The sequence below is a fragment of the Sebastes fasciatus genome, chromosome 6 (assembly GCF_043250625.1).
Source record: "Sebastes fasciatus isolate fSebFas1 chromosome 6, fSebFas1.pri, whole genome shotgun sequence".
Lineage (NCBI taxonomy): Eukaryota > Metazoa > Chordata > Actinopteri > Perciformes > Sebastidae > Sebastes > Sebastes fasciatus.
The window spans coordinates 35954968-35980396 of record NC_133800.1 but is presented as its reverse complement, the minus strand read 5'-3'; the positions used below and the strand labels follow the sequence as shown (position 1 = coordinate 35980396).

Sequence of the window (25429 nt, the reverse complement as noted above, 5' to 3'; positions counted from 1 at the left end):
ATTGGATGATTGAACTCTCTATCAGTAACAAGGAACAAACAAGACATATTGGCTATTTTACACGTTATTCATTTAATACACCGTCAGGAGCCTCAGTAGCGGTGGAAGATCCATACGCAGCCACAACAGCCTGGCACCTCCTCCTCATGCTGGTCACCAACCTGGTCACACGTTGCTGTGGGATGGCGTTCCATTCCTCAACCAGGATTCGTTGCAGGTCAGCCAACGAGGTTGTGTTGGTCACTCTAACACGTACAGCACGCCCAAGCTGATCCTACAAGTGTTGAATTGGGTTGAGGTGTGGACTCTTGGCAGGCCGTTCCATTCTCTCTCCTCCCACATTGTGGAGGTAGTCTGTGATAACCCTGGCTCTGTGGGGGCGAGCGTTGTTTCTTGGAGGATGAGGTTAGGTGCCAGATTGTGGAGATATGGGATCGCCACTGGCTGCAGAATCTCATCCCGATATCTCACTGCATTGAGATGGCCTTCAATGATGACACGCCTTGTTTTGCCAGTGAGGGAGATGCCGCCCCCCCCCCCCCCCCCCACACCATGACACTGCCCCCACCAAAAGCTGTTACTCCATCGGTGAAACAATCAGCATAGCGTTCTCCGCCTCGTCTCCATACTTTGACCCTGCCATCCAACTTTGGCAGACAGAACCTGGACTCATCACTGAACATGACATTCCCCCACATGTTCAGGTTCCATTGTCTGTGTTGTCGACACCAGCGCAAACGGGCCTGACGGTGAAAGGCAGTCATTGCAGGCTTCCTGGTAGCCTTATGAGAATACACTGTTTACCATTGGCAGAGCATTTTTGCAAATTTTTCTTGGGCGCTACCCAGATAATCAGCTGTGCTGCTCATCCCACAAATGCATGATCCTTACAAGTTGGACATCATTGCGAAGGTAAATAAACAGGCTTTCCAACGATGTAAAATACAATGACCATTAGCATTGTAACAACAGAGAAATAATCCACCAAACACAAGTTTCCGAACTTTCTTTTTCCAGTATATATATAGTGTTATTGTCTGCTATTCTAAAAATGGTATGTTTTAATATTTCTGCATCCTGGGGTCCCTAAACAGTCTTGAATCACATAAATTGGGTCTCACTGTAAAGCTGAGACTCTTGTGGATCCAATGAGCCAAACTGTATTCATGTGTGATGATGTTAGTCCTCATAGGAGACATTTCATTGACATCACTGTATAAAATAACCTGTGGTGACCTCTAGGATAATCACAGCCTCATGAAACTTTACAGCCACAAACTAGAGACCTAGAGCATTCAGAGGATGGATGGATCAGACTAGAGACCTAGAGCATTCAGAGGATGGATGGATCAGACTAGAGACCTAGAGCATTCAGAGGATGGATGGATCAGACTAGAGACCTAGAGCATTCAGAGGATGGATGGATCAAACTAGAGACCTAGAGCATTCAGAGGATGGATGGATCAAACTAGAGACCTAGAGCATTCAGAGGATGGATGGATCAGACTAGAGACCTAGAGCATTCAGAAGATGGATGGATCAAACTAGAGACCTAGAGCATTCAGAGGATGGATGGATCAGACTAGAGACCTAGAGCATTCAGAGGATGGATGGATCAAACTAGAGACCTAGAGCATTCAGAGGATGGATGGATCAAACTAGAGACCTAGAGCATTCAGAGGATAGATGGATCAAACTAGAGACCTAGAGCATTCAGAGGATGGATGGATCAGACTAGAGACCTAGAGCATTCAGAGGATGGATGGCTTTCCTAGCTAGATTGACAATAAGGGTTTTTTCTGAGCAGTTTACACAACAGAAGTGTTCGCCATCCAATCGCTAAGAAAAAAGGCAAAATCCTGCAGAAATCTCCAAAATGTCAAAACGTTTTTGATCCCAAATCACAGCATGGCTTTTTCTATGGTGTTCCTCAGGGTCTTGGTATCTTAATGTGGTATTTTGGAGGGATTATTGATCATGTTTTATCAATTCTCCAGTGGTAAAAAAATGGTTAAATTTAGCACCAAATCTCTGTAACAAATGGAATCAATCCAAAAATTGCTGCAACAATTTATGAGACTTGAACAACTTGAGACACAGTGCTGAGCAACAGCTAATAATTAATAATTAATCGTCAGGTTTCCAGCTTTCAGATGATGTACACCACTTTTATATGACATCTACTGTTGACCTGCTATCTCCCCTAAAGACCCCCTGTACCCCCCTTAAAAAGACTAAAACGGGTCTATTGTGGGTCTCAGAGGGTTAAATATCACTTCTAATCTGCTAATCCAAGGCACTTAAAAGTCAAACAGAACAGTGAAAAACTAACAAGGATTTGCAGACAATAAACGTGTGCTAAATGTGTTCTGATATCAATATTTTCATCTGCATTCGATCACATCATGTTGTGATTCCTCCTGGCTCTGGTTCATGACTTCCACTGTAAATACTTTAGAGAAGCTCCCTGTTTCCCAGGAAAACGTCTGAGCCGTACTGGAACGGATGCCTTTCATATTTCCAACAGACACAAAAAAAACCCTGCTGGTTCCTCAGACCAGCCAGAGTGTACAGTGAGTGGGTTCTCAGTACAACATGTCAGTGCTGATTACTGTTCATTATGTAAGATATATATATTTTTTATTTAGACTTACTCTACTGCTTCATGGGCCCAATGGATGCAGTCGGAAGTCGAGCCATTTTGGCTTCATGCTCCACTGAACAACTTCCATAGGAATGAACGGAGCCCCGCCTCCAACACTGTATCCAGTTCTCTTTATAAACTGATCAGCCATAACATTATGACCACCTGCCTAATATTCAGTAGAATACCGGTACCCATACGCAACAAACTGCTCCTCACTGTGTGTTCTGACACCTTTCTATCAGTACCAGCATTAACCTTTTCAGCCGTTTGAGCTTCAGTAGCTCTTCTATTTGATCTGACAACACGGGCCAGCCTTCACTCCCCACGTGCATCAATGAGCCTCGGGTCTGACCCTGTCGCCGGTTCACCGTTTTTTCTTCCTTGGACCACTTTTGGTAGGTCCTGACCATTGCAGACCGGGAACATCCCACAAGAGCTGCAGTTCTGGAGATGCTCTGACCCGGTCGTCTAGCCAGCACTATTTGGCCCTCGTCAAAGTCGCTCACATCCTTACGCTGGCCCATTTTTTTTCTACACCTACTAGGTTGTAAAAGTGAAAGTGAAACTTAAAAGCAACACGTTCTAACATGTAAAACTGAATGAAATGTCACGTTTTGAACACAAACAAAAATGATTCTTTAAGTTCAGGCAACAAAACTACAACTTCTTTAGGTTTAGGCAATAAAACTACAACTTCTTTAGGTTTAGGCAACAAAAAACAGTTAGGTTTGGCAACAAAACTACAACGTCTTTAGGTTTAGGCAACAAAACTACAACTTATTTAGGTTTAGGTAACAAAAAAACAGTTAGGTTTGGCAACAAAACTACAATGTCTTTAGGTTTAGGCAACAAAACTACAACTTATTTAGGTTTAGGTAACAAAAAAACAGTTAGGTTTGGCAACAAAACTACAATGTCTTCAGGTTTAGGCAACAAAACTACAACTTATTTAGGTTTAGGCAACAAAAAACAGTTAGGTTTGGCAACAAAACTACAACGTCTTTAGGTTTAGGCAACAAAACTACAACTTATTTAGGTTTAGGCAACAAAAAACAGTTAGGTTTGGCAACAAAACTACAACGTCTTTAGGTTTAGGCAACAAAACTACAACTTATTTAGGTTTAGGCAACAAAAAACAGTTAGGTTTAGGCAACAAAACTACAACTTATTTAGGTTTAGGTAACAAAACTACAACTTCTTTATGTTTAGGTAACAAAATTACAACTTGTTTAGGGTCATACAACTTCTTTAGGTTTAGGGGGAAAAAAACTGTTAGATTTGTGGTTGTAGTAGGCCCCTACTGACCCACATCTATGGGGCTTATAGCGACTGATAACGCCTATTTAATAGCCTGACAACATTCTAATCGGCTAGGATAGTTGAGGGAAATTCAGATTTGGTCCCGTCAAATGAGACGGATCAGGATGATCTGTAGTAGAGGAAGATGGTAACAAAATACTATAAATTATATTTACAGTAAACACCTATAATGCACACATATTGCTAGGTATCACTGACGTATAAAAGCTGTATACCTTGCTGGTGTTTGTTGCCCCGTTAGAGAGAGAAACTAAAGACACTGCACCGACTGCCCCGAACTCAGCTTAACTTGCAGGTTTTCTTCTTTTTTTTTTAAAAGTATTTTTTCCACCCAAGTGTTTTCAGGAAGACGTGTGTTTTGTTTCACACATTTTAGACGGCACCTAAAGTGTTTTTTTATTTCATTTTTTTTTTTCCTCTTTCTGCGGTTGTGTTTATAACGCCTTTAATTGCTCTTTTGTCTGCATGCGCCAACCCTAATGACTCCAGACTTTGCTGCAAATGGGCACACACAAAAAACACACCCATGGGAGTGTTGGAAGGCCTCGTGCAACACACTGTTTTTTTGTAGGTTGGTGGTGTTGTTTGGGGGGGGGGGCGGGGCTTATTCCTCCGGTCTGGCAGCCTCCCTGAACTTAGTCTATCAGCTTATAAATCTGGCGATGGAGCAGAGCGGCGACTAATGTAGCCAACAGACACGCCGGCAGCAGACGTAGAAGAAGGAGAGGAATGGATGGAGGAGGACAAGAGGCCATGAAGGAAAGGAGTCGCTGCTACATACATGGGTCGAAACTCTGTGACCTGGATTATTAAAATGCACCACAGGTGTTCAAATCAACAAGGACTGAAATCATACGGATTATAACTATAACATTTTAAAATGGTGTGAATACATTCTGATCAGTATACGTGAACAGAATGAAATAAGAGATGAAGAACATAATCGAGGGAACAAGTGCAAAGCTGCAAAGAGACAGCTGTAGAAACAGAGAGAAGTGAAGAAAGGAGAGAGGAAGAGAGGGAGGGGTGAGAAATAACAGCAGAAAAAGATAGAGAAAAACATGAGAGAGAGATTGTAATAAAGCAGGAGGGAGGGAGACAGACAGATGAGGAAAAAGAGGGGAAGACGACATGGTGGGCAGACATGGTGGTCCTCAGACGTCTGCTCGTCCTCCTCTCATCATTCACTCTTCTCTCCTCGCCTCTCATTCCTCCGTCTGAATCGCCGTCCTCCCATCTGGTTTGGGCTTCCTCTGTTTCTCAGCGTGTCTCGGAGAAAGAGGAATCCCGGGTTCACCATCACCTAAAGGAGCATTTCACCTGAACAGGAAAAGTAGATCGTGATGCAAAACAGTCAACTGAACAAATAAAGTCTATTTATACAAAACACAAACTAACAACTGAAGACAGGAGTTTGTTCTTTATGACACGTTTTGACCAGTTCCTGCTGCATTTTCAAACTCACTAACTTTTGTTGGATCTTAAGTTCTGAACTCAAAGTGTTTCTTATTGTATAACAACCACAGACTGTATCTAAGAAGTGGACATAGTCACCGTGACGTCACCCATTGGTTCGTGGACAGACGTTTTGAAGCTTCGAGTTCAGCATTTTGGCCGTCGGCTTCCTGTTTTTTTGGAACCAGCCACTGATTGTGGACTACAGTTTTGAAGCCTCGAGTCTGGCATTTTGGCGTCACCATCTTGGTTTCTGCCCATCGCAATCACGGTTTTTGGCCGTCGCCATCTTGGTTTCTTTAAACCAGCCACTCTTTTGTAGAATACGATTTTGAAGCCTGGAGTTTGGCACTTTGGCCGTCGCCATCTTGTTTTTTTGGAACCAGAAGTGATAAGAGAGGGTGGAGCTAAGTACAACCGTATCCTGAATAAGACATTTTTAGGTCACGGAGACACCCTTTAGCAACAGTATGTGATGAACCGGGCTTTTAACAATCTAAAATGTAAACCCAGACGCACAAGTCGACAAATTCGTATGAGTGTTAGTCAACTAAGAACTTCTTCTGTCGCGGACAGCGCTACAGAAAACCCGTCTGCGTGCAACCTGAGAAAAGTGAATGAGAAAGTGTCTCCCGGACGTTGATGTCTCAGCTCAGTATGGAGGCAGAGGACGTTGATGTCTCAGCTCAGTATGGAGGCAGAGGACGTTGATGTCTCAGCTCAGTATGGAGGCAGAGGACGTTGATGTCTCAGCTCAGTATGGAGGCAGAGGACGTTGATGTCTCAGCTCAGTATGGAGGCAGAGGACATTGATGTCTCAGCTCAGTATGGAGGCAGAGGACGTTGATGTCTCAGCTCAGTATGGAGGCAGAGGACATTGATGTCTCAGCTCAGTATGGAGGCAGAGGACGTTGATGTCTCAGCTCAGTATGGAGGCAGAGGACATTGATGTCTCAGCTCAGTATGGAGGCAGAGGACGTTGATGTCTCAGCTCAGTATGGAGGCAGAGGACGTTGATGTCTCAGCTCAGTATGGAGGCAGAGGACGTTGATGTCTCAGCTCAGTATGGAGGCAGAGGACGTTGATGTCTCAGCTCAGTATGGAGGCAGAGGACGTTGATGTCTCAGCTCAGTATGGAGGCAGAGGACATTGATGTCTCAGCTCAGTATGGAGGCAGAGGACGTTGATGTCTCAGCTCAGTATGGAGGCAGAGGACATTGATGTCTCAGCTCAGTATGGAGGCAGAGGACGTTGATGTCTCAGCTCAGTATGGAGGCAGAGGACGTTGATGTCTCAGCTCAGTATGGAGGCAGAGGACGTTGATGTCTCAGCTCAGTATGGAGGCAGAGGACATTGATGTCTCAGCTCAGTATGGAGGCAGAGGACGTTGATGTCTCAGCTCAGTATGGAGGCAGAGGACATTGATGTCTCAGCTCAGTATGGAGGCAGAGGACGTTGATGTCTCAGCTCAGTATGGAGGCAGAGGACGTTGATGTCTCAGCTCAGCATGGAGGCAGAGGAAGAGCACTGTGGGGAATACGAAGGTCCGTCTCTCAGAGTGATGCTCTTCATCCCAACAACAGATTTATAAGGAAAGATGGAGGCAGACAGTAGGACGGTGTAAAGTTAAAGTCCATTTGGATACGATATAAACATGTAAAGTTTGTATTTGTGTGCTTCAGTAGACTTGAGAAGCTAATAAACTGTGATTCAGAGAGAGTGAAAGCAGCAGAGCTGCCAGTTGCTCCTGTTTAGTTTTTTTTCTTCTAACTCCTCTGATCCTCCCATCTCCTCCATCTCCTCCCTCTGCTGCTGCTGCTCCTGCTGACTGGGGAGGAGGAGGAGGAGGAGGAGGAGGAGGAAGAGGAAGAGGGATGCAGGGAGAGCACACCTTACCTCCCTCCCTCCCTTCCCCTCTTTCTTCCTCCCTCTGTCTGTCTCTCCTCTCTTCACTCCACAGCGACAGCAGCCCTCACCAACACACCACAACACACCACCGCTGTCGCTGGCACGCTAACACACACACACACACACACACACACACACTCACACACATACACGCACACACACGCAAACACACGCACACACACACACACACACACACACACACACACACTGAGCGGCATCCTCAACACAGACCGAGACGCCCTTGGACTGCTGCAGGCGAGGTGAGTGGGTAAATATTTGAAACCTCCTCTGAGAGTGTGTATGTGTGTGTGTGTGTGTGTGTTTGTGTGCTTCATTGTGTGTTTTGTGATTGTGTGCATGTTCTTGTGTGTGTGTTGGCTGTTGGCATGTGTGCATGGTTTGTATCTGCTGTGTGTGTGTGTGTGTGTGTATTTATGAGGTAGACCAGAGCCAATGAGACTTGTGTTTTGCACCAGACCAAAACAAATCCACAAAATAATGCTGACTTTCTTTCAGGAGTGTGTGTGTGTGTGTGTGCGTGTGTGTGTGTGTGTGTTTTCATTTCGTGCAGGCATGCATGTGTAAATGTGTGTGTGTGCCTGGAGAGGCCAGAGTCTGTCTGGAAACTTGTCAGCTGTTGGGAGATGTGTGTGTGTGTGTGTGTGTGTAAACTGGTGAGGTAGAGGAGAACGTTGGTGCCAGTGTTACTTGTCAAACTGTGGATTCTGGTTTTTGTGGCTCTAAACTGTTGCAGAGAATTACAGGATAAAATCTCCCCAACGTCTTGACTGTTGAGTTTCACTTTGAAAACCTTCTCTTAATAGTGTATATTAGATCTAATAGTGTATATTAGAGCTAATATCAAACACATTTTGGGTCAAGAGGCTCAGGTATCAAATATCAGCTCATTGTCCTCCGTCTGACGATGCAAACGTTTATCACTTGATTTCAAATGTCTCGCCATCAAAGTTTAAATCTGGTTGAAAGTTTGTTAGATGTTTGTGTTACATACATACCATAGTTTCAACAGCATTTAAAGAACTGTTCTCAATTACCAGTTTATTAGGTACACCTAGCTAAACCTAATGTCGTCTAGTGCAACAGTTCTGCAATAAATCCGACCTTCATGAAGGTTACAATCTTCAGTTTCTGTTCAAATTGTATTGCATCATACTGAGAGCTCAACCTGATCTCACGGGAAGGCGTTAACATTTTAAGGACAATCTGTGTGTCATGATAACGCGTTTTAGGCTTTCCGCGTGTCATTTCACGCCATGGGGGTTGTGAAATGTCTTCGCATGTGTCATTTAATATCATGTCTTTAGCGTGAAATGATCGCAGTTAGGCTTAGGCAACAAAACTACTTAGTTATACCTAGTTCACACATCACCACTTTAGCCCTGATTTTCCGCTCCCCGACAAGAGCCCCAGATCAGAGGCAAATCAGCGTTGGGTCGGCGCTCGAGCGTCATGTGTGAGCTGCTCAAAGACGCGAGCGGAGAGGCTCGCCAACGCTCGCCGACGCCTCACAGACACATTCCAGATATCTATCATGCTAAATATCTGGACCTGTCTGTAACAAACAGGAACTTACAACCTAAAAATTGCAAGTTGCGTAAATGCGTTAAAGAAATTAGTGGCATTTAAACAACTTTGCGCGTTATTATCACGTTAACTTTGACAGCAAATATAGTTAAGTACGTTGTTGCGTCTGTGATTTTGTTCGTCTAGAGGACGGCGATAACGTGATACAGGAGCAGTGTTTTCTCTTTGAAGCTTCTGTTGCTGAACACAACTACAGAATTCATAAGTATTTTCATACTGAATATAAGTGAAGACAGCAGTCATTGTGTGAAGACAGCAGTCATTGTGTAAAGACAGCAGTCATTGTGTAGTTTGTCAATAGATAAAAGTCTGTTTTTGCTCTCTGGAGTGGCAGCGTTGCTGCACGCTGCCAACGTGCTAAACTGCACAGACTTGTTCCAAGAAGTCTGGTGGTCGGACTAACCACTAATGGGCTCACTTGCCTTCGCAAAAACCTGCTGCAGAGTCATTTTGTGTTTGTTTCATTGCGAGTGAATGTAACACAGATGATCTGAGCCTGGTAGTTTTGCTGGGAAAGCCAGCCCCTGAAGAGCGAGTCAATAAATAGGTTAGAGTTCAAGTGTGAGCGATCTGGCCTCTGTGTGGCCCGAGGGTGGGGGGGGGCAACTAAACTCCGCTGACCTCTCCGCAACTTCTCAGACTGCCTCGCTTACTCGTCCTCTGAGTCTTTCCTTCTTTCTCACTCTGTCTCTTATCCATCATCCTGTCTGCCTGTCTGTTGGCTCTCTTGGTCTCTTTTGTATACAAGAGGCTGAGGAGAGCCTAGATCCTTTTTCCACTTTGCATGTGTACTGGAGAAGGGACCGCCACTGAGGGAAGAGTTTGGCTCGCGGAGCAACAGGCAGACGGGATGAGTCTGCCCGCTGACAAGCAGACATCCACAACCAGCCCACACTCCTCCCCGACTCTGACCCATATGCGCTTTGGAAGACAGACAGCCAATATGTCATACCACTTCTTCATGTCACAAATATAAAAACAAATGAAAACTATGCACTGCATACAAATCCAATCAACAAAAATGTCTCAACCATCTAACAGTAGTTATCTGTTTAGGTCCACAACATGCCGGTCAAGATGTGGAAGTGATCACATTGGACATGCTTTAACATATACTGAATAACTGAGGTCTCCTAAAGGGGACATATCGTGCTCATATTCAGGTTCATACTTGTATTTTGGGTTTCTACTAGAACATGTGTACATGCTGTAATGTTCAAAAAACACATTATATTTCTCACACTGTCCGTCTGAATATACCTGTATCTACGTATCCTCATATAACGGTTCGTATGATATCGTACAAAAAGTTATTCCTCCTTTTTCGTTCGTTTTCCTATGAATGTCCAGCAACACGTGTCAGTTTCCGCTTGTAACATGCATACAGTCTTTTCAAAAACAAATTTCCGTCTTCACAGGAAACAACTTCCTTAGGTTTAGGCAACAAAACAACTTAGTTAGCTTTAGGAAAAGATCGTCGTTCGGCTTAAAATAACTCCGGAAGTGGCGTAACCTATGTGACAAATAAATCAACGATGACTTCTGGTTTCACACGGGACATGAACGCCGTCTCCTGGGTGAAAGTCCAGTATTTTTTGACCCACCCATTCAACCTGACCTCCTCTCTACGTTGTGTTCGCCACTCTTTATATTTTCCTATTCACGATTACATTACACAGACTGATTGTGTGAGATGTATACGAATTACAGTGCATTGCTTTTCATAGGTATAGCTAAGAACAGTGTATGAGAACAGCCTGCCTGTATTCACCTTCTGTCTGAAACGCTCTGTTTTAGCATCCTGTCTCGTTAAGACCCCCTCACGAAAAAGCCCAGTCTGCTCTGATTGGCTTGCGAGAAAAACATGGTGCACCTTTGCAAAGTTAGTTCTCAAGCTGTGGGCAGTTTATTCTCATGAGCCTGCATGTGACATTGGAAGAATCATGTGTTTTGCACGCCAAAGCATGTAAGAGACCCGTCTGTCCACCAGAGGATAGCGTGTCAGTGACACGTTTTGTGAATATTACATTCAGGGCAATAAAACTACTTAGGTTTAGGAAAAACATCACGGTTGACTTTAAAATAAGTATGTAAACTAATAATCAAATAAAATATCACATGCTTTTGCCTTGCGTATTATCGTGTCATTCACACCCCTTTACCTGTGACCGGGTCGGTTTCCTGATCTAAGCAGCACAATAAACTGACTGGGTTGTTTTATTTCATAGTTTGTGGGTTGGTAGGAACTCCAGATACCCAAATATGTGAGCACAAGCACTGAGAAAATGAGTTTTTCATGATATTTCCCCTTTAAACACTTGAAGGCCACTGCAGGACCTTTGAAACATTGGCTCAGCAGGTCGAGCAGGTCGTACACTAATGGCCGGTCCTTTGGCAAGACACTGAACCCCACATGGTCAGACCAGCACCTTGCATGGCAGTTTGCTGCAACAGACCAATATTCTTCAGTCCAGCTCTCATGGGAACATTTCTTTCTGCTTCTCAGTATGGAGGTCCTCTATAGGAAATATGTAAACAAACATGATGATGTATGCTGCTTAGAGTGTAACAGTATCTCATTGTTCCCTCTTTTGGGAATGTCACGTAGGAGCAATATTCATAATAAGGCGCTCTGTGATGAACTTTAAACATCACCAGACAATCAGAACTGTGTAATGAATCTGTTGGTTTTATGTTGACCGGTGTGCTTGCTGCACAGCGTGAACTACAGTGTCTCCGGCAACTGTGTGCTCGTTCATGAGGGTGGACGGACGCATTAGGACTTGAGGCTGCAGGGTTTTCTCTTTAGTCAAAATGGTTATCTGGATTTGTTTCATGTCTAAAGCGGGGCGTACACTGTACGATTTTAAGAAATGTTGTTGAGTACTTCCTACTCCTACTGTACGAGTAGATCGTTTGCGATGTAAAGCCAAAGCTCACGATTTATGTGCTCACACTGTTCGTGTAAAGACCCTGAGGGCCGTTCTGGCTGTCAATAAAGATTCATTTGAAAGCTCCGAGGCAGGTAAAGCTTGTTAGCTAGCAGAGGTCTGTACGGGTCACAATGCTAACAAGGCAGAAACGTGCTGCCTTCATCATCTGTGCCATCCTGTCTGCTGAAACGTCTAAAAAAAATAGGCGGCGGTGTAACGTTATATGGACTGGCAGGTGGCGAGGAAGACGTGGACAGTATGGCTCGTCCATTTTGCAGAGAGAATTGGATGTAAGCTAGCTACGTTTCACTAGCTATATCTATTGTATATTGTCTTATCTTGATATCTCCGCTCTGATTTCTGTAAAAAAAAAAAGTAGAAAAAAGGTGCTGACGTTGGGGAATCGGCTCGTGTTTCAGCTGTGTGGAACCTGTGGACGGACGAACAAAATTTCGGACATGTCAGAAATTCATCCGACTGTCCGACGGTCGGTCGGGAGAAGTTCATCGGTCCTCGGTCACCCCTGTATACTGCGCAGCAAACACCTGATGAAAATGAAATTCGGCACTCGACTCAGCTCAAAATTCGGGCCAGAAACGGGTTAAAAATCGACAGTGTTCGCTCAGCTTTAGACGTCTTCTTCAGCGTCACTTCAAGGTCCTTTGTCCATTGTCTCATCTTTTTTCCATCTGGAAAAAAGCCTAACCAATGTCCCCAATCTCGTTCTCTGTTTTCACAAGGACGTGTATCTTATTGTAGAGCTTCAAGCTTCAACTAATGATTTTTCAATCATTGATGATCAATTAAATTCTTGATTATTTAAAAAAAAAATGATGGTTTGATCTGAAAAATATAAATAAAAATCGTAAAAAAAGACCCAAAGATGTTTATAAAAGAAAGATAATTATATAAAAGAGCAGATGTTTTGTACTTTTGATAACTATTGATAAAGGAATTGATTAATCAGTCTAGTAATTGAATGATCGATCATCATTTCACCTTGTTCTAAACCTGAGAACCATGTTCATTTGAACGGTATGATATTCATATCACAGGTGGCTGGCTGATATCCAGTATCAGATAATAAACGTCCAGTATCGGTGTGATATATCGGTCTGACTGCTCTGCTCCAGTCCAGCCTCCCGGGGGACAGACTACTGCTGTCTGTCTGTCTGCTGAGGCTGCCAGCGCTACAAAAACAAGACAGCGAGGCGAGGCGAGGCGAGGGGCCCCAGGGGGCCTTCAGGGTGGGGACGGCTCAGGGGTGAGGGAGGGGGAGACGTGGAGGACGAGGGGACGGTGTTTACTTTTGTCCTCTGTGCCCGCCCTGCCCGGCTGGCTGGCTGGCTGGGAAACGACGGCAGAGGGGAGGAGGAAGGAGGAAGACCCTGTCTGGACGAGCAAGAGGACACAGGACGAGTCTGATTATGTGTGTGTGTTAGAGAGAGAGAGAGAGAGAGAGACAGAGAGAGAGAGAGAGAGAGAGAGAGAGAGAGAGAGAGAGAGAGAGAGAGAGAGAGAGACAGAGAGAGAGAGAGAGAGAGAGAGAGAGAGAGAGAGAGAGAGAGAGAGTCAGAGAGAAATTTGGTGTGTTTCTCTACGGGTGCATGGGCTTGGTTATGTGCATGCTCTTATACTTTCTCTCTACTACTACTACTACTACTGCTCTCTGTGTAGTGATAGACATTGTAGCAAAGTGGGGACGTTACAGTAAAGTGAGGACATTGTGGCAAAGTGGGGACGTCATGGTAACGTTCAAGTTCAAATTCTAGACCTTTATTTGTTCCCGAGGGGCAGTTGGTTTTTCTGCAGTAGCAATAACAACAACATCTCATCAAAATAAGACAATATACATGAACATCAGACATTACGGTAAAGTGAGGACATTGTGGCAAAGTGGGGACGTTATGGTAAAGTGAGAACATTGTAGCAAAGTGAGGACATTGTAGCAAAGTAAGAACATTATGGCAAAGTGAAGACATTGTGGCAAAGTGAAGACATTGTAGCAAAGTAAGGACATTTTGGCCAAGTAAAAACATTTTGTCAAAGTAACATTTTGTCAAAGTAAAAACATGTTGTCAAAGTAAAAACATTGTGGCAAAGTGAAGACACTGTAGCAAAGTAAGGACATTTTGGCAAAATAAGGATGGTTGACCAAAGTGAGGACATTGTTGTAAAATGGCAGAGTGAAGACATTGTACCAAAATGTAAGCATTGTAGCAAAGTGAGGACATTTATCATCACTTTATTTTTGGAATCAAAACCACTTTTAAGACCTACTGTACATGGTTTGGCTTAAAACTACTATGTTTGTACAGAGAAAATGAAACAGAACGTTGTGAACACGGGACACAAATAGTGGTCTCCTGGAGACATGCCGACGCACGCTGACGGCCTTGACAAAGCGTTGGTATTTATTTTTGGGTTGCTGGATAATAAATAATTCTTGACAATGACTGATATATTTGACTTCAGGACATCTCTGACGACATACATGCTGAAAATCAAACATTTTTACTGGATTCATTTGGAGATTTTCCAAAGTAAAAGTCCCTAGAAGTGTATGATTCAACTTTTTCCCCATGGTCTAGTGTTAAAAAAGGTTAACAAAAATCGCAATATCGAATCGCAATACTTAAAAAAATTGTAATACATCGACACCCAAGTATCATGAAAGTATCGAATCGGGAGATAGGTGAATCGTCCCAGCCCTAAAAATGACGTTCTCATACAACTAAACTGCATTCTCAGCTACGTTTGGACGGAAACTTATTTTCTCCTTTAAACATGTGGTTAATGTTGTGAGTTGAAACAAAACAGAAACGCAATAAAAAAACACTTGATTAGGTTTAGTAAAGAAAGACATGATGGTTTGGCTTGAAATAGGTATGTTTATTATGTTATTTAAGTTACGGACGCAAATTAAAATAAACAAACATTGATTTTTACTTCACGCGGGACACGAGCAGCGGCAATTCCTGCGTTTGATCCACTTGGACCTCCTCCGTACATGGACTTCCACGGACAAACGTATTTGTGATACGTCAAAAACAAACGTAATCTGCGAGAAAATACGTTTCCCTCGAAATTTTCAATGCAGTTTTGTTTTGTTGTACGGGAACGTCCTTTTCAGGAGACCAGGCTCATTCATGCTCAGGCATTTGCATACCTGTACGTGCACACGGCTCAAGCTTGGAGCATAAGCGTGCACGGTGGCCAACGTGTACGCAGTCACGCCATTGGCTGAGTGTATACACATGTGCAGCTGTGTCTGACTGAGTGTCCGTCTCCTCTCTCTGTGTGTGTGTGTGTGTGTGTGTTTGGCAGCTGGCCGGGCTCCAGCTGTGTCTGGTTGGATAATGAAGTCCAGGTGCTGCTGCGCCTGCTTTAAGACACCTGTCACCAATATTTAGTGCCAGGGAAAGCCAGACTGCAAACAGGGCGAGACGAGCTGTTTGCTTATTTTAACAAGGCTGCCTAACTGGACCTGAGGACACGGGATGTACTATGAACCCTTTCCTAGAAGCTCCGTCTGTCTGTGTGTGAATGTGCAGCTCGGAGCCTCCACAAATCATTCAGCTCCCCCGACTTTTGCTGATTCAGACATCGCAACCAACCAGTGTTTCCCTGAAGGATTTGTCTCAAAAGGTTGAATATTTTAATAGATTTGTGCTTTCTAGTTTCAACTCATTTGCAAGAATTCCCATTAACATGTATTTTACTTTATTATTTGTTGAGGAATAAACATAATTTCATGATTTTAAGTTCAGGCAAAGACGACACAAGATCCAGCCGACAGTTAAAGTGCATTGGATGCATCTATATGTGTGTGAATACACATGCAGAATGAGGTTTATGTGTGTATATTATATAATATTAAGTGTGCATTAAAGTCGAAACACGTTCTCATCCCAACTCGCCTTGGCGTCACTTTAGTTTCAGGCAACAAAGCCACTATAGTTATAGTTAGGTTTAAGAAAGAACTACATGGTTTGGTTTAAAACTACCACGTTTGTAAAGTGAAATTGAAACTGAACGTTGTGAACACGGGACACAAAGGAACAGCTGATTGTAACGTGAAAGTGAAACTAAGGAATGGAACACGAACAGCGGTTTCCTGGATGAAAGCCCTGTGTTTGTTTCACCTGCCCGCCCGGTGTTTGTCTTTTCGCTCTTTAAACTACGTCACGTCTGGCACACTTTCTCTGAGCATTTAATATTGCTGCGGATGGATTTAAATTCTAGTTCGGTGCTCGTGCTGAAGGGTGCCTAGTGCGTCGGTATTGAACGCTGGTGGCTGTGACTAAGCCTCAGTATTTGATGCCCTGGGAATGAGAACCAGCTACACGTTCCTCATGCAGAGAGACTCATCAAAACATCAAGTTGAAATCATCATTTAAGCATTACGATCCTCTTTATGCTCTTTAAAAGAACTTCATGAGAATGAGTTTTAAGATGTTCTTTATTATAATTCACTAGTTTTGTACTTTCAAGGAATACTCCACTGAAATACAATTATTTATTTATTTTTTCACCTGTAGAAAGGCCCCTAGAAATGTCTGAAATAACCCCGGTAACAACAGCGTGTTCTCATTCTAAGGGCGTCAAATACCGACGCTTTGTCACAGCCATCGGCGTTCGATATCAACGCAAGAGGCACGCTTTCACAGCGGTATGAGATGCACTGGATGTTCCATTAAGTACAATGTAAACCCATCCGCGGCAACAGCAAACGCACAAGGAAAGTGTGCAGAGAGTGTATAGTGATGTTGTTTAAAGAGTGAAAGAGACACACAGGGCGAGTGGGAAGCTTTCATCCAGGAGACCGCTGTTCATGTCCCTTGTCACATTTCACTTTCACTTTACTGTCAACTGATTTTGTGTCCCCTGTTCACAGCTTTAAGTCCCATTTTCACTGTAAAATGTAGTTTTAAGCCCAACCATGTTGTTTTTTTCCTAAAACTAAGTGGTTATGTTGTTGTCTTTATAAATGTAACATAGTTATATCGGCTATTTGGCACGAACTGATCGTACAAATCAACCAAAGAAAGTTCTGCTGCAGAATTTTCTGCAGACTCTGCTTGAGTGTTCCTTTAACAAATCAAAGGCTTCATTGAGTCATTAAACTCGTATATACAACTGCAGAGCCGCTCAGCTACCCTCCTTTTCCTGTGTTCATGTCAGCCTTTACATACAGACATCTACATTTCCTTATAGTCTGAAGAGCCAAACAAAGGCCTACCTGTGTAGAGTCCTCGGAAACTTACCTCCGTCCTTCCAGCACATTGGGGCTTGTTTAACTTTTACACGGGCCCCTCCGCTGTCCAACTCCCGTCTCCAACACCTGTGGCCTCTCAACAGCCTGTCTGTGTCACCCTCCACCTGCCAGCGCCAGCCTGCCACCGACTGCCAGCACTTTTCAAATACCTGCAGCCGCCACGCTGGCTTTGGCGTGAGCGTGTATTGTCTGAGCAAAATGCCCGTGCCGTTCGTTGTTTCGCTGGTGTTTTCTCTGACGTGCTTGGAAGCCCGACAGTGCGTACTGGGTTGCTTTAGAAGCAGAGTTCACCTGATGCTGTAATCCAGAACATCTTTCAGCTCTCAGCTTTATATGCACTCACAAGACACAACTCTTAATTCAATTAAGGCAATAATGTGAGTCAGGCAGGAGCTTTATAAACACTTTACTGTGTTTATGTGAGTGCATTTAGGACGCTGTTAGACTGAGGAAGGATCCCTGTAGGGAGACACGGTATGAAGGGTTCAGGGAAACAGCTCCAGGCTTCAGGAGGGAGCCGGGCTAACTGTTCCCCCTGTTTCCAGTCTTTATGCTAAGCTAGGTTAACCATGTCCTGACTCAAGCTCCACACGTAATGCACATGACATGAGAGTGATAACGATCTAACTCTCAGAAAGAAAGCAAATAAGTCTATTTCCAAAATGTTGAACTATTTGCTGAAGTGGCATTATATAGTCAACCTGATCTCACCTCTACTCGTCATATTTTATATAAAGATGGACGTTGTGAAACGTCCATTGGTCGCTGGATAACGTTGTAACACGTGGTTAATGTTGTGAAACGTGGTTACGGTTAATGTTGTAACATGTCAATAACATTGTGAAATGTCGCGGATAATGTTGTAGCACGTGGTTAACGTTGTAACATGTGGTTAACATTAAGAAATGGTCGCTGGATAATGTAACACGTGGTTAGAGTTGTTAGACGTTGGCGGTTAACATTGTAACACATGGTTAACGTTGGCGGTTAATGTTGTGAAACTATGGCGGTTAACATTGTAACACGTGGTTAACGTTGTGAAACAGTTGCGGATAATGTAACACGTGGTTAACGTTGTGAAACGTTGGCGGTTAACATTGTAACATGTGGTTAATGTTGTAATACATGGTTAACGGGAAACGGTCACAGTTAATGATGTAAAACGTGGTCAACATTGTGAAGCGGTCGTGGATAATGTAACACGTGGTTAATGTTGTGGAAATTAATGGTGGTTAATGTGGTTAACATTGGCGGTTAATGTTGTGAAATGTGGTTAACGTTGTGGAAGGGTCGTGGTTACGTTTAGGCAACAAAACCACTTAGTTACCCCTCCGTCCCGCCCTCAGTGGACTTCTGGAGTTAGTTTGAAGCCCGGTGTGTCTCATACAGACGTTAAAGGGTGCCTTGTGCGTTGGTATCAAGACGCCGAGGGCCATTGGGAGTGAGACCCGGCTTAAATAGTGCTCGTTGTTGATGAAGCTCAGATTGTTTTTCACTAATTTTTTATTGTCATGTCAAATACGAACCCTGAGGATTCCTTTATATAATGAGGATAGATTAAATATTTCAGCACAAATACTTTAATCAGCGCAGAAAAAATGTACATTTGTTTTGTAAAATCAGTTAAGTACAGCAACTTTTGCAGATTTCTGCACCTCATTAGGTGTCGGGTGTGTCCACTTTCTGCTGTTTTGTCTCTTGTATGTTGGATCAACACTGATGTGATTTACTGTTGAACAGCCTCCTGTCTGTGTGAAGGTAAAAGGCAGCAGCAGCAGCAGCAGCACTTCAGGTATCCCCTCCTAAACAACCACAGATGTTCTTGGAGGCGAGGGATTTCACTGGAGAGTCAGAAAGGAAATATTACGACCACAAATGTGTTCTCGTGGCGTAAAAAAAAAAACTCCAGGCCCTTCTGTGGGTTTGGAAGCTGAGAAGCCTCAATTTGGAGAGGGAAAAGACATGAAAAAACACCCACACGTCTCGGCAGTACGCTTTCATCCACAACTCACATAAGTGCCTGGACGTGGGTTTTTAATGCCACGAGAACTCATTAGTGGTCATGATATTTCCCTTCGTACCCCTCAGCCTTTGTTAAAGACTCATCACTGGTGCTTCCATCTAGAAACACAGACCGGTTTCTGGCCCAGATTCCCTCCATTAATCATAACGTTGGCCGCTCTGGGTTTGGTGAAAACGTGGTCACGTGTACGATGTCGGTCTGAGTGTTGAGAGCTTCAGAGGTTTCTGATGTCTGGCAGATGATAGTCTTTCATCACAAACAGGCAGAAACATCACAGTCTGTGTTGAAGTGATCTTGATGGTTTTAAAACACATCCTGGTATTTACTACTGTAGTCATTAGAAGTCTGGGTTAAAGTCTGTTTTTTCCTGAGCCAGTAGAGATGTTTTGCTTATCTTTCATGCCGGAAATTAAGGTCAGAGATCAGTTTCTTGTCCCAAGCTGCTCAGGCTGTTCTCATTCACTGATCCTACTTATACCTATGAAAAGTCTGTATAGAACTCCAGCCCGGTCTCATTCCCAGGGTGTCAAATATACCGGCGCTACCGACGCACAAGGCACCCTTTAACGTCTAGTACGAGACGCACCGGGCTTTCAACTAACTCCAATGTAAATAGTGGAGCATGAAACTTTCTCCAGTGTTTCTAAAACCATGAAGTTTATTATCAGACGTGGAGGCATTTTAAGATTTGACCTCTGGGGACTAAGCAATTTTTTTTCACTTTTTTACGCAGGCATAAAGGCGGTTTACATCAATTGTGTTTAATTTTCATCCTGGTATTACATTATTATACACATAATGGGTAAAAGATGGCCAGATCTGGGTAGAAGAAGACCAGATCTAGGTAGAATGAGACCAGATCTGGGTAGAAGACAACCAGATCTGGGTAGAAGACAACCAGATCTGGGTAGAAGACGACCAGATCAACAAAACAAACACCGGACCTTCACCCAGGAGGCCGCCGTTTGTGTCCTTTATGCAACCAAAAGTCAACATTGACTTATTGTACCTTAGTTTTAACGTCACGTACGTAGGTTACATAACAAACACAGATATTTTACACAACAAACAAACTTATTTGAACCCAAACCAAGATCTTTTCTTAAATCTATCCAAGTAGTTTTGTTGCTTAAACAGGTTCTGCACGGCAGGGGTTTGCACCGGCGCAATGATCGCTCGCCTTGCTGGACATTCGTAGGAGAACGCACAAGACTTTTTGTAAGATATCATGTGAACTGTTGTATGAAGGTACGTTGAGCTGTTGCAGCGATGACATGGGAACTTTTACCACCAGAACGGTCTCTTCAACAACCAGATATTTCTTTATTTGTCCACATACTCAACCCGTCTGTCTTCCTCTCTCTCTCTGTCTCTGATTAACCAGGATGAGGGTGTGGTCGTGGGAACAGTGCGGGGAGACGGGCGTGGTCCTGCTGGGCTTCCTGACGCTGGCGGTGTCTGTGGGGAGCCCATCGTCCGCCAGGGGGCTGCAGGTACACAACACACAACACACAACACACAACACACACTCCGCTAATGTTGATGAAAGATTTCCTTTTCACAATGTTGTTGTCCTCCACTGCCTTTTGTTGTGTTATTGGTTGTCTAACAAACATCTCAGTCATCTTTGACTGGATTATGATGACAGCAGAACTGAACAAGTATTCTGACATCATAGGAAACATGTTAGTTTGCTGTCGTTGCAGCCCAGTGAGCATTGTTTTGCTGATTTGCAGGTCAGAACATTAAGTAACAAAAGACTAAGTCTAAACAAACAAGGTGCAGCAAACAAAAGCGAACTTAAAGGTGTTGGTATGAAAAAAAACATCTTAGGAAAGAGCTCTAGATGGGAATCAATAAACAAATAGAACAAAACAGCTGCAAACTGTCACTTAAAATCAAAGCTAAGCTGGCAAACAATTTGACATAAACAAGAAAACTCCACTCTAACACAGGGGTCAGCAACCTTTACTATCAGAAGAGACATTTTAGGCAACAAAAACAAAAATAAAAATCTGTCTGGAGCTGCAAAACATGTGATCATTGTGATGAAGGTAACACAGTTTATAGTCTAAGTATATCGTATATAAGTCTAATGCAGTGAGGGCCAAAGAGACAATGTACTACGGAGTATTAGGGCCACATTGAGGGAAAAAACATCTGAGATTTACAGAATAAAGTCAGAATATTACGAAAATAAAATCATAACTTTACGAGAAAAAAAGTTGAAATATTACGAACATAAAGTCATAACTTTACAAGAAAAAAAGAAAATAACACATAAAATTACTACTTTATAATATTTTATTCTCATAATACTATGACTTTTTTTCTCGTAAATGTATGACTTTATTCTCGTAATATTATGACTTTATTCTCAAAATCTCAGATTTCTTTTTTCCCTCAACGTGACCCTAATACTCCGTCGTACCGTCGTACCATAGACCTACAACAATGATAAATAAAAAAAAAACAGTTATTCATTTCCATTTTTAAAACTCCCCAGGGAGCCACTGGAGAGGAGCTGAAGAGACGCAGTTTGCTGACCCCTGGTCTAACTACTCTCAGTCTAATACAACAAAATACACTAACGGCAGCCACCCACTAACCTAGTGTTTTTAAACAGAAAATAAGTAACCAAAAATGCACAGCAATATGTGTCCTAAGAAATAACTTATCCCTAGCCAAGTCACAAACAAGTTATGAATGCTTCTGTTTCTAGACGCACAACACACAAATCACTAATACCAGCACGGAAGTAGTTTAGTCAGTATTAACAAAGAAGCAACGAGCTGAACTGATCGAGGGATAATCACTCAATGTAAGCTTTTCAACCTATATGTTTAAGTTACTTTTTAACTTAAACATGTAGATGTCTTTTGATCTGTTAATCAGCTCCTACTGGGAGGAGTTAAGAGAGACAAAATCCATTTCAGCTTCTGGACTAGCTTATGCTCAACTACAGTAACGTTTGGTTATCAGTATTTATTCGTTTTTAGTATTTATTTATAACGTATAACTTATCAAGATTCAAAGTAACTGGAGACAAAACTTTATTTTTCTACTCCAAGTAGATCATAAATCCTTTAATAAACAGTAATAACGACCCGTTCACTTGTCCCAGTCTTGCCCTGTCCAATATGGCGCCCATCGTTGACGTATCGCTGCAACGTGTTGAAGGGTCCAATACGGCGTCTGTGTGTATATGTCTATGGTAGTACTTCAATCTACCTTCACCCCTGATTCAAAAGAATAAAAAAAGGTCAAATAAATTGAATTAAAACTAAAAAGAAACCACACGCAAAGTGTAAATAATAACCTTAATAAGACCGATCAGTTCTTCTTCTTCTTCTCTGTCTTTCCTGTCTCACTCTCTCCATACCCATCTCTCTCTCTCTCTCTCTTACGCTGTCTGTCTGGTATTTCCAGTGTCTCTCTCTCACAGCTGCTCCGTCTCACACCTTTACAAGGAGCTCAGTGCACATTCCAGCGGTCACTCTGATGAATCGGTCTGAATGAGGGGACGCACGCAGCCATCGGCCTGAATTAATGCTGCCGCTGCTGCTGCTGCTGCTGCACATCAGGAATGTGTGAAACGCTGACCGTCTTCACACGTTGGAGCCCCAGAACAAAACACTGTGACGCTCATCTACTGTGATTCTATTTGGTTCTGACGCACTCTGATCTGACCGTCCAAACATCTGTACCGCAGTTTTACACAGTGCTGTTACTGTCACTAACACTACCACAACTTATACTACAACGAATACGAGACTGCTGTTACAAATATTACCACCAAATTCTACTTTTACTCAGATGTTTTACTTAAGTAAAAGTAATACCACAGTGTTGAAATACTTGTAGCTAGTAACTAAAGTTTTAAGATAAATGAAATAAAAAGTATAAAATAGCATAAAATTTAAAACGTCAAATAGAGTTAGTACCTTAAACAACGTACATACAACGTAGTAGGTGTAGCAGGCCCTTACTGACCCACATCTATGGTACTTATAACGAGCGATAACACACATTTAATGAGCTGATAATAGTTGAAACGGGTGCCTAGGCTATTACACTTCTGTGTCGCTGATGGCGATGGCCAAAAACATAGATGGCGATGGCCAAAAACATAGATGGCGACGGCCAAAAACAAAGATGGCGATGGCCAAAACATAGATGGCGATGGCCAAAAACCTAGATGGCGACGGCCAAAAACAAAGATGGCGATGGCCAAAACAAAGATGGCGACGGCCAAAAACCTAGATGGCGACGGCCAAAAACATAGATGGCGACGGCCAAAAACATAGATGGCGACGGCCAAAAACATAGATGGCGACGGCCAAAAACATAGATGGCGACGGCCAAAAACAAAGATGGCGACGGCCAAAAACATAGATGGCGACGGCCAAAAACATAGATGGCGACGGCCAAAAACATAGATGGCCACGGCCAAAAACAAAGATGGCGATGGCCAAAACATAGATGGCGACGGCCAAAAACAAAGATGGCGATGGCCAAAACCTAGATGGCGACCGCCAAAAACCTAGATGGCGACGGCCAAAAACATAGATGGCGACGGCCAAAACATAGATGGCGACGGCCAAAAACAAAGATGGCGATGGCCAAAACCTAGATGGCGACCGCCAAAAACCTAGATGGCGACGGCCAAAAACATAGATGGCGACGGCCAAAAACAAAGATGGCGATGGCCAAAAACAAAGATGGCGACGGCCAAAAACATAGATGGCGACAGCCAAAAACCTAGATGGCGACGGCCAAAATGCCAAACTCGAGGCTCCAGAACGGCAGTCCACAAACCGACGGGTGACGTCAAGGTGACTACTCCACTTCTTATATACAGTCTATGGTCTTTATGTATTTGTGTGTGTGTGTTTTCAGGAGGACGGCGTGGCGTCCAACAGTCTGGAGGAGGAGCTGGAGGTGACCACGTACTGGTGGGGGGAGTGGGCCAAGTGGACAGCCTGCACTCGAGCCTGTGGAGGAGGGGTGATGTCACAGGAGAGACACTGCCTCAAACAGAGGTCAGTCCATTTGCACAAACGCCAAAATTGAGTTTAAGTTTGGAGCGTTATTTAACCTCCTTCCCGACAAGCTAGTATGACATGGCTGGTACCGATGGATTCATCAGCTTTTCAAGTGTCATTTAATGCTAGTATGTGCTACTCTAGCTTTAAAACTGAGCCCGTTACAACCTAAAAAACGTTAATGCGTTCAATAAATTAGTGGCGTTAAAATGAATTTGCGTTATTGCCTTATCTTTTACAGCCCTTATTGCAACCAAAACAATAATATAAAGTGATTATTCTGAACTTGACAGCCACTTGTGTTGGCAGTCAAATTGTGGATTATATTAATTTGAGATCAGATCATAACACAACGTGCATCTAAACCTGATATTTTAGTCATTACGGTTTCTTCTTTTTAATATGTTGTTATTTCTCCAAATGTTTGTTTTCTGTCCAAAGAAAGAAAGTGGCTGCTGGGAAAGACAACATGACCTGTACAGGAACTGCTAAGAAATATCATCTCTGCAACACTGAGGTGAGTCCCAGACTTCCAGTTCATTTCTCATCACCTTATTTCACATCTTTATTAAAACAAACACAGTTCCTTCGGACTGGCTGACAGTAGAGGACTGTGGTTGTGGCGGGCAGGCGGGCGGGCGGCCTCCAGGCTTGACTGTATGTAGCTGTTTGAAAGTGAAGCCGGGCGGGGCTCGGAGCGGTCGTGCATTCTCAGAAAAACCATCCCTGCACAAATAAACGCTTAAGAAGAATTTATTTGTGTAACATACTGTAAAAGCGAGTCTTTTAACAAGTGTGAAACAGACCTGTTTTTAATGTCTCTGCTCTGCAGGAATGTCCTGCCGCTGGGAGGAGCTTCAGAGAGGAGCAGTGCTGGTCCTTCAACTCCCAGCTTTACAATGGGAGGAACTACCAGTGGAAACCTCTGTATCCTGGTATTAACACCCATAAAACGCCTTGACACGTCTCTTTACCCCAATAAACAGACCAGAGGTGTCTGAGCTGCTCAGCTTCATCCAAGACAGTAGCATCCTTTATATGACCTCTTTAAACTGTAACTGCCTGTTAACACAGTATGTTGTTTTAAAACCTGTTCTAATTAATAGCTGGAACTTTTTTATTTATTCACCTTGTTAGTAAGTAATTATTATTATTAGAGATCTTACGACTCCGTGTTTCCTCCCTGTGGTTCCTGCACTGAGAGAGAAAATGACA

General features: G+C 43.3%; 1 protein-coding gene across 1 annotated transcript in view; it reads left to right on the top strand.

The window, feature by feature from the left end:
• The first annotated feature begins 7312 nt into the window (after window positions 1-7312).
• The window catches only part of LOC141769975 (ADAMTS-like protein 2), a 33779-nt gene continuing 15662 nt past the window's right edge, over window positions 7313-25429 (top strand). The window contains exons 1-5 of the mRNA XM_074639530.1: window positions 7313-7590; window positions 20554-20662; window positions 24069-24211; window positions 24656-24731; window positions 25047-25149. Coding sequence (XP_074495631.1) covers window positions 20555-20662; window positions 24069-24211; window positions 24656-24731; window positions 25047-25149 — 430 coding nt within the window. The 5' untranslated portion in view covers window positions 7313-7590; window position 20554. The remainder of the gene's footprint in view (window positions 7591-20553; window positions 20663-24068; window positions 24212-24655; window positions 24732-25046; window positions 25150-25429) is intronic.